General features: G+C 45.0%; 1 protein-coding gene across 2 annotated transcripts; it reads left to right on the top strand.

Moving 5' to 3' along the window:
• The first annotated feature begins 8,102 nt into the window (after positions 1–8,102).
• Positions 8,103–9,387, top strand: LOC123066785 (uncharacterized). 2 transcript variants are annotated; one of them, XM_044489796.1, is made up of 3 exons: positions 8,103–8,394; positions 8,732–8,889; positions 9,003–9,387. In XM_044489796.1, the coding sequence occupies exons 1-3, from the start codon at positions 8,173–8,175 to the stop codon at positions 9,229–9,231; spliced, it is 609 nt and encodes a 202-aa protein (XP_044345731.1). In that variant the 5' UTR covers positions 8,103–8,172; the 3' UTR covers positions 9,232–9,387. The 2 variants fall into 2 exon arrangements, with proteins under 2 accessions (XP_044345731.1, XP_044345732.1); XM_044489797.1 differs by having other exon boundaries at positions 8,104–8,394; positions 9,008–9,130.
• Positions 9,388–10,311: the final 924 nt, after the last annotated feature.

Raw genomic sequence — 10,311 nt, 5'->3', positions numbered from 1 at the left:
GATCAATTGTGTCCGGATGTACATTGTTTTGTAGATCAACTGGCCCGTCATGCATAGTGGCATAGATCAATTGTGTCCGGATATGCATTGTTTTGTAGATCAATTGTCCGGATATGAATTGTTGACAATGTTTTATTTTGTAGCCTTTCCGAGCGTGTAATGTGTTCTTGAAGCTAGAGAAAATAACTTCACCGTCATGTATTGTTGGTTAAAGTTGAATGGAGAACCCACATGGAACCTATACATTGCCAAGACAGACGCTAATGGCACCAAGGAAGAAAATTGTGATCCAACCGACACAACAAAATAACAGCCCAAGAAGGTTAGAAGAGGGTTCCGAGGAAAGGAGTGGGAGGAGGAGAGGGCAGAGCAAGAAGGGGCGACAACCAGATGATGGAGAGGTTCGAGGACATCTTGTCGAAGAAGGAGGAGGCATACGTCAAGCACTCTGATGTCCAGGAGGAAAAAATGCAGAGATATTTAACATGTTGATGACTGATGGTGTCTTGGACTAGTGGGTGGAAACCACGTCGTCCCCTCAGTAGTGGGCCTGGCCGAGGACCCCTGGATCATCAACAAATGGGCCAAGACTGCCATGTGCCTCGACGTACTTAAGATGGATTCCTCCGAAGACTTGACGCATGCTCCAAGACACACTTGAATCTTCGGGATGTTTATCCCTAGATGTAACCGACATACTTGAAGTCCCTACACGCTCAGGCCAATCGTGCTGGACCTTGCCGCACCAGGCCCATTGAGCGGATCAATCGTGTCTCTTCCGGTTTCTCCAAAACCAAAAATGTTCATGTTTCTTCCGTGAGGAAAAATTAAACTAGACACACGTTCACATTTTAACTGTAGGGGAAAACCTAACCACTCCAAAAACATTGGTTATTTTTCGAAGTGCAAAATTTCATCTTCTTCCTTGTGAAAGTCTCCACCTTTTGTGGTTGTTTTCACGCGGTAGCTTAATTTTATATGGCAGTGGTGAATAAGTTTTCTCTAGATCTCTCACCAAAGTAGTGGCTTTTCAGCCCTCGGTCTTGGATCTAGGAGGAGGCATCTACGCCATTTTGAGTCATTCGGACTTGGACATGAGCTTCGTGTGTCTTCGTTTTGGTGCCCATGTAATGATCCCCTTCTTTCTAATTTTTTGGTGGTGATGCAGCCAGTGGCTTTGACTATGGAAGGGCAACCCTTAGGGGGGTGCCATCGTTTTTGCGGCAATGACGAGGATGTGGTCTCCATTTCTCCCCTTGGGTGTCCCCTAATGGAACATGCCGCTGTTTGGTGATCCATGCTCCCTCTCTATCAAAGCAGCACTCTCTCCATCGTCATTGCGAAGCTAACAAAAGTCTTTTAGGAGATTGTTCTTCTGTGTGATTTCTTATGGCATCTAACTCCTATATGGCCGTATCCTTGTTATTTTCCTCCGTATTCTTCCTCTTAGATGTAGCACGAAGAGAGTTAGAGAGAGCATAAGAATGAAAAAAGGTTATTTTTTCTATGAAAACCCACGCTCTCATCGTACTTCTAGAGTTTTTATATTTGTGCATATCGTGAATGCATATTTTTCTTGGGAAGAAATTTTGTGGGCTGCCATATTTTAACATATACTATCACACAAATTTTATTTATTTTAACATACACTGCGTCCTGCGAATAATTCACAATTAGGGCGTCGAGGCAGCTCAGAACAATAGGGAATGATAACTTCATGTGCTTATTTTATGGGGAATAATTGCATAGGAGGGGCCCTATGGTGGCGTTGAACTCATCATGGAATGAAGGGTGTACAAAGCGAATGGTGACAAAAAATACTGATGAGCAGGGTCTCTTGAAAATTTCCTACAGTTGTAGGCTACTCTGTGTGTAAAGAAATATAAAAAGTAGTGATCTAAACGCTCTTATATTTATGCAGGGAGCAATAGTTGTGCCTTCTGTTTTTCATAAGTAAATAGTCCTAATGCCATGTCCATCAAACAATATAAAACACAAAATCCTTTTTTATGCCACCCCAGATACAATTTTATACTTTTTATAGCTTACCCAAATGATAAACAAAGTTAAGTAAGAATGTCAAACATGATGATAATCATGTAACATTCGTTGGATATTAGCACCCTCGATGTTTTTTTGGCATAGTACTAAACTAACATAATATTAATATACATAATTTTGCCAACCATAAACACACTAAAATGCAGAAATGACCCCCAATCATGATAGTAGAACTCATGAGAACTCCCGGTGTATGTAGGAATGTTCTCACGTTGTCACAGTGTTGGACAGCACGCTAGCCCATCCTAGCTTCAAGAGACCCGGTGTTTACTTTAACAACTAGTGTTGTTAGTGCCCATTTAAATTGTTTATAATTTTTTACGTTATCTTCTATACATCTACAAATGTTTATAATGGATAAAAATAACATATAATATATATTCATGCAAACAGTCCAGAGTTTAATATTAATTCAATAATACTTAACTAACGAGCATCAGTCATCTCAACTCGAACTTGATAGAACTTAGTATGTTATTTAAGATTAATTCATACAATATTTTACCAACTAGCATCACCCATCTCAACTGAAACTTAACAGAACGAAGCCCGTAATTTAGGATCAATTCATACGGTACTTCACCAACAAACATCAGTCATCCCAACTCAAGCTTAAAATAACGAAGCCCATATTTTAAGATCAATTCATACAATACTTCACCAACGAGCATCACTCATCTCAACTTAAACCTAACAGAATGAAGCTTAGGTGGGGCATGCAACTGAACATGTCTTACAATCAACTTTTCAGATATTCAACTTGAGCACATATATCAAGAAGAGCCCAGCAGTAATCGAGCAGCGTCTGAACAATGCTGAAAGGACGGTTTAGACTTAATCTGCCTAAATGATCTAACTTTCTGTTGCGAATATCATACATGTTGATGCTGTCACCATTTAGGTAGTATATGCAGTTTGCGTCCACGGATGGCAGCTTATGCGCATCAACTGACAGGCACCTAGCACCGAGGAAGAGCGCCTGGCTGCCAATGTTCTTCACTGGTTTTAGCAGTTTCCGCTCAATGTCGACCCTGAAAACTTGCACCCTTTTGTGTCCGAGACAAACATGTAGCAGGTCTCTGGCAGACTCCACCAGGAAGTAGTCATCCGTGTAGTTGGCAGGTGACTTGGCAATCAGTTCACCGTGATAGTGCGGCGCCGTGCCCACGACCTTGAATATACCTCCATTGTATTCGACCGTGTAGAAGTGGCCAGCGTAGGAAAGTAGGCTTTTAAGGTCAAACGGGTCGTCCTCGAAGCCTTCGAACTGCACCTCGCAGAGTGGGCTGGTGGTATCAGCACAGTAAACATAAAGAGAGTTGTTGTCCAAGTAGTCTTCAAACGAGAAGAGAAGCGTCGGGCTAGAACTGGCCACGGCAGTGAGCACCCTCCTTTCCTGAGGAATCGGCGCCATGAAGGCGAGCATGTCACCAGTAAAGGGGTTGAGGAGACGAGCAGGGTGCAGGTCCTTGCTTCCTCCAAGGACGAGGAGACCGTCGGAGGTACAGACCAGGATGTTTTCGTCGTCCTCAAGCTGCGGAACACGGAGGCGGAGGATGCGCCCCGTGGAGGGCTGGAGGAAGAGAGCCACCGCAGGATTCTTATAGTTGTATTCGCCATCCGCGAGATCCTCCTGGTCGAGCATGACCCAGGACATCGGAGGCGGCTTTGGGATGGCAGCGCGCCAGTTGTGGCAGACAGCCCTCATCTCCCGGTAGGAGACGACGTCGCTGGTGGCCAACAGCGAGTCGCCGACCTTGCGGACGAGATCCATGCGAAGAGACGACCACACTACCATGCTTTGCTTCGACCTACTACCCTCTGCCATGGTGTTCGCTCACACGAAGTGGAGATGGATGTGGGATTGTTGAGCCCGCCCGTAGCTTCGTGCATATATATAGGAGTAGGAGATCTGATGGTTGGTTGGCCGGAATGCGTGTGGTCGCCGGCGGGACGCTTCGTTTCACCTCTTGGCCAACTCACGGTGTGTGCGGTCCTTCGCTATTCCATGATAAATGTGACCGGTTCGCGAAGCGGTGCACGCTCATGCACAGAGTCTCATGCGTCCCCTCCCAAGGTGAAGGTGGCATGCAATTCCTTCCGCCTTCCCCAGCTAGGCCGAGTTCATACCACAAACCAGTAGTATCATGCTGGAACACACGTCTAAGGGGGTGCTTGGATCCAAGGGACTATTTTTAGTCTGACTAAAAATAGTCTCTTTTAGAGGCTAAAGTTTCAAGCACCCCTGACTAAAGAGAGGCTAGGACTAGTCTTGAGGCTAAAATCTTTTAGTCATAGAAAACCTACTAAAATATGTATTAGCCCTCTCTCTCCTCATTTAATTTCTCTCCTTTAACGCATGCGAGTTCTGGATTGGAGGATTTGGAGGATAATAAATGCTCAATAACTTGATTTTAGTCTCTTTAGTATTTGGATCCAAGCATGGGTGAGGCTAGTAAGTTTTAGTCCCACTACTTCTAGTCATGGGAGTAAAACGTATCCAAGAACCCTCTAAATGTACCCTACGGCCGGCACCAAAAGCTGATCTTTCTGTCGCGAAATACGAGTCCTAGTAGCAGCAGCCGAATGAGACGGGTCAGAGATTCACAGTGAACAGCCCGCAGAGACGGATCACCTTGCCGCATCAGGCACATTTAGCCGGCGCAAACATTTCAGCCATGTTTTTCCAGACTGCTGTCATTTTTCACGGTTACGGCCTTGTTGGTTCATGAGTCACGAGACGACTACTCATCGGCGGGCGCGGGCGCGCACAGACGTGATGGTGGTGATCGGGTAACGGGTATCCGGGGCCGGGTTCATCATATATGGCGTGTTTTCGGTTTTTCTCCACCTCGGTTTCTCGGCGACTCATGAGATTGTTCTTCTGCTCGGTTCTTTGTTCCAGCCGAACAAGATGGCGGGTGTCCAGAAGGATCCCATTAGAGCATCTTCAATAGAGGCGTAGAAATATCAAACGCTAAAATAGTTTTACAGCGCCAGTGTAGCACTTAGCGCGTCACGGCCAACATTAGTTTTCCACATGCCCAAAAACGCACGCCCAAAAAAATATGCGGCGCAAATTTTGAACCGTGCGCGGTCCGGCGCCCAACATTTGCAGCGTGCGATAGTGCTTTTAAGCGTGTGCGTTAAATTCTTTTTCATGCGCACTATTTTGCAGCATCTATTGGAATGTCTCCGGCGCCAAAAAAAGATGGTTTTTAGCACGCGGAGTAGTATTTGCGTGCCTGATGGAGATGCTCTTAGCATACACATGATGTTTGGGTGCTCAATAAAACTCACATTGCCAATTTTTCTTGTCATGAATAATATCTGATCCCGTTTGGATGGTTACCAATATTTTGGCAAGTTAATGACTCTTTGTCCACAAAAAAAGATCTCAAATTTTCCTCTTCCTCCCGTCGGCATCGCCAACGGTCCACCCAATCTTCGATGGTCTTTCGGTCATGGAGGTGCGGAGAACCTCGGGTTCCCGCCGATGGGAGGGACCCCGTTGTCGTTCTTGTTAGGTTCAGCATCATGGTTGGGGCTATGTGGCGGCGGTAATGCCCCTCAGTAGGAATAATGTCTCCCACATTCTATCCCCGTCCCGATGGTACATCTAGCATCGTCGAAGAGCGTGTGGAGGTGTGTCTCCGTCGGATACGACGAAATTCAATCGGTGTTGGTCTTCGTTTGGATCCGTTCCTCGTTCGTCTGCATTTGGGTGTTTACAGGTTTGATCCTTCCGATGTACGACTTTCTGGATCGGTGACGGTTGCTGCTCTGGCGTGCTGGTCCTACGGGCCTTAGCATGACGACTTCCCGACTGCCTACTAAAATAAGGTTTGCCCGGTTCCAGCAAAGGACGGGCGATGATCACGACGCACCTTCAGCTCACACCAGTGCTTTTAGTTGTTGCTAGGTGGTCCACGGATCTGGATGTAATTTTTGTTGTTTATTTTACTGTCATGATTGAAGATGAATATATATGAAGTTGTCTTGCAAAAAAATGACTCTTTGTCCACTTTAGTTCAATTTTTCTGTCAATGTCGGTCAACCCAATCTTAAGTCATGTCCACTTCCTCTCTTTCCCTCCCTCCCCCTAGGCGCTAGGGAAACTCTCCCGTCCACACTTCACCGACGAGTCTATGGATTCGCCTCCACTACTTTGTTTGCCGCTTCGGCGGCTGGTGGCGAGGAGAAGAATTCTGGGGCCTCCGCTCCGGTTAATAGCTTAGGTTAGGCTTCTTTAGTCCTTGCAGGTGGCGGCGCTACTTCTTTGAGTTTGTCTTCCGGGTTTCGATCCATGAGTTTATCCATCTAGACGTAGTCGACGGAGCTCCCTACATAGATTCCTGCCATCTCCTTGAAGCGGTAAGGTTAGGGTTTCTTGCCATGTTGCGAAATTTGGGGTCGGGTGCGTCAAATCTAGGCAAGGGTTCAATGACGACGATTGTGGCTCTAGGACGTTTATCCTTAGGGCATGCACACGAAGACTTTCTGACTATAATCGACAAGGTCAAGCCAGCTCCGATAGGGGAGTGGCAACAACACCGCGTCGACGGCTCATTTTGGCGGAGGTAGTGGTCTTGAAATCTCGATGATAATTTTTATTATGTTGGACATATTTCATGCTTCCGCTGAACTTTGATAATATATTTGGATCATTTGCGAAAAAAACTCAATGGCAATAAAAAAAACTTAATGAACTAGAGTTCCCGGATTACTTTACTGATATCGATTTTCGCCTAAGCACGGCCTCTAGGTTAGTTCGAAGTGTAATACAACGAACTATCAGAACAGAACATACCAACAATCATCCGCAGCCCATGACACAAGATATCTCCTCTAGTTGGTCTCATCTGAAATGAAAGTTGCCTCCTCAGACCCGATAATGGGGACGAACCCCGTGGACATGTTGACAGAGACTTAGTGTTTCCGTATTTCCCTTGCCTTCGTTAGCCGTTTTGGTGTATGGAGGTGGTAGGACCATTGTTGCTTTGTATTGTGGTGTAATTTTTCCTCTCAAAGAAAGTAATATTTTCTTTGCGATGTTTGCATGTCTTTGATGGGGATCTGCAAGCAATGTAGGAAGTGTTCAATAGAATAGAGGTGACAACTGTATATCCATATTGGGCGTAGCCATCACGGTCTACTCCATATAGGGAGTGATTCTCATAGCTAATAAAACACAATAAAAGGTGACTACCAATGTATTGTTTTATGGGTATATTTTAAGGAAACATTTGTCGATTCCTAATACCCTCGATGTTGCTACGTCACTAGAATAACATATCGCACACTTATTTTCACAAAGGAATATCTGTCTTGGGCATAGCCGTCACGACCTACTCCCTATAGCCAGGGGTGCGCGAGAAGGGACCATGGCTCCCCGGGGATGTATGTGGTGCACCGGTCCCCGTTATACATTAAAAAATGTTCAGAAAATCTAAAATAAGTATAATGCATTGATACGACATCAGTTTATGTTGTCATAAAAATTGAAATCAAAATTTGAAACATTGCTCAAGATACAAAAAAGACTACTTTGACACGGAATAACACAAGTTGGGCTTCGGTTTTGACCCATTAACGAGCACTATTTCAAAGTTTGATTTAAATTTTTGTGACTACATACCCTGACTTGTGTCAATGCACTATTTTTTTCGGATTTTTTCAATGCACCCATAAAACGGGCGTACCCTTAAAATATACCCATAAAACAATACACTGACATTTTTTTCGGATTTTTTCAAACATTTCTGAATGTGCAACGGTGTCCTATGCACCGGTAGCACCAATTGCCCCGGTGCTCCAATACGTCCAATGGCTCCCCCCGGGTTAATATTTTGTTCTTTCTGAAAGCACCTCTAGATATATTTAGCTCAAAATATTGTGACGTAGGAGTGCACGCTGTCCACGTGAACTAACAGCCAACTCGTTTGAGTAGGGTTTGGTGTGTCACGCAGCTTTGTTACCGGGTGGTGTGGGTGTAACGTGACTGCGGCAGTACCGCGCGCGTCCCGGTATTATAAGTTACCGTGAAAGAAGCTCGCTAGCTAGGAGAGAACAAATCATACTATCTAGCTGAGGGAACAAGAAAGAGCTTCGATGGCCCCGTTGCTTCGGTTTGGCGCGAGGAAGGTCTGCGGCCATGCCGGCCTAGAGCGACCACTGCAGGGCAGTTTCATGGCGGCCAGGTCGCTCACCGTCGTCAAGGAGGAGCAGCCGCGGAAGCTGCCGTGGACTATTTTCCATGGCAGGCTGAGCTCACTCCACTGGTTCAGCAGCTCCCCTGAATCACCATACGATCCTCTCACCAACAATCACAGGGTACGAAACGTCGCATGCGCTCCTTTGTAAGTTGAAACAAAAGAATTTATTCTGTATGTTGAATCGAACCAAATCACCATACTGACTAACTACGTGTGTGTGGTCGTCGAACCAAAGAATTTACTTACTCGCTAGTACTCCCTCCATTCACAAATATAAGATGCTTCCCTTTTTTCTGCGTCGCTTGTATATAGATGCAGTGTACTATGTTTGTTCACTTTATTTCAGTCCGTGTGTAGTCTATATTGAAATATTCAAAACGTTTTATATTTGTGAACGGAGAGAGTAATTAAATTCTAATGCGTGCAAAAATTATCTACATTTCATTGCCCTGCAGCACTTCCCTGTGGGCCTGCGTCGATTGGAGGAGAAGCGGCAGGAGTTGCTCCGTTTGCTCCGTGAGATGGACGATCTCCAAGCTGAGAGATGCGCCATGGAGATCAAGAAGAACACCAAGCTGCTCCAGCTGCTTGGGCGACCCCCTTCAAAACCATCGTAATTACATATGAATATATATTTGGAATTACTGCACTATGTACCTACTTAATTTTTAGGTATTCATTGTTGATTAATTAATTCGTGACAATGTATGTTTAATTAATTCGTAGCTCAGCTGAAGATTTCAAACGACACTTTGGCGTTGATGACTTTAAGGACTTCATGCTATCCCTTCCATTTATGGCAATGGCACTCTTTCTCTTTGTCGCTTTCTCTATGATGACTATCTTTATGTTGCTTTTGCCCTTGTTCTTACTCTGTACATCTACATCTAGGACCGGCCAGAAATATAAGGAGCACACACTTTCCGAGAAAGATTTAGCTTCGACCAAGGAGTAATCTAGCTTATCATTTGGACCAATCTATTTGATATCGGAAGTGTGTGCTCTCCTACATTACTTCTGTGAAGAATGAGAGCTACATTTCAGCTGTACTATGAATGGTTTATCAACCAAATAAATGTTATTAACTCCCTAAAAATGTTGTTATTTTATATGGACGCAAGTTTTCTCGAGGAATTAGTGTCTTTGTATTGAGTATGTGAACTGGAGCTCATATATTCATAATCGTTGCATGTATTGAATCGGCATTGATGCTTTGCTATGCGTCGTTTCACCATCAAAGGTCGAAAGAAGAATATACTTCCCGTGCGCACAAAATTGAGGATATATTTTGAGGAGTTAACCCTTTCTAGCCCTTTCCTCAAATTTTTAACTCTTCAAGAATTTGAAGAGTTGTTCCTCAAACTTGTCTCTTTCTGCTCAAATTTGAGAAGAAGAAAACCTTTCTCCTTCAATTCTCTATCCTCCCCAACGCTCTCTTTCCTCCACCAATGCCAAGGGCGCTTTTCCCCGCCCTCCCGACCATGGTCTGGCCCCGATGCAAACACATCGCTGCCGACCCCTGGTGAGGTTCCGTTAAGAATCTAGCAAAACTGCACACGGCATAGAAGCACCACCATGGGAAAACCTGCGCGCACACAGATCAACACATATGCATTAAAACAAGGCTGATAGCCGCAACCACAGACTCCAAAGAATGGTTCTATCCTGGACCACGACGGTGCCACCAGGAGAAGTAAGAGGAGAAGAATTGATTTAGACGAAGAAGTGTCAAAACTGTAGCCCATTAAGGATGACTTCCGTCGAGTTTCTTGACTAGTTCCTCACACGTGTACGTGGTGCTCAATGAGCATCTATCAAATTTACTTTCGCAGACGGTCTATCCTAGGCCCTAGCTGGCTAGCTTGCTCATGTACATCATTTATTGGCCAGTGCCTTCGGCTGCAAACTCGATGTGACAAAGAAATGTGTGGGTTTGGGGGGTGGGGGGGGGGGGGGGGGCTATTTATGAAAAAAAAAGGGGGGGGGGAGAGGCTTCCACGTGGGGTCTTTATTGGAAGTCAAGTCTTCAGACAAG

Source organism: Triticum aestivum, chromosome 3B, assembly GCF_018294505.1.
Source record: "Triticum aestivum cultivar Chinese Spring chromosome 3B, IWGSC CS RefSeq v2.1, whole genome shotgun sequence".
NCBI lineage: Eukaryota > Viridiplantae > Streptophyta > Magnoliopsida > Poales > Poaceae > Triticum > Triticum aestivum.
The sequence above is the reverse complement of the archived record's forward strand: the minus strand, read 5'-3'. Positions and strand labels throughout refer to the sequence as shown.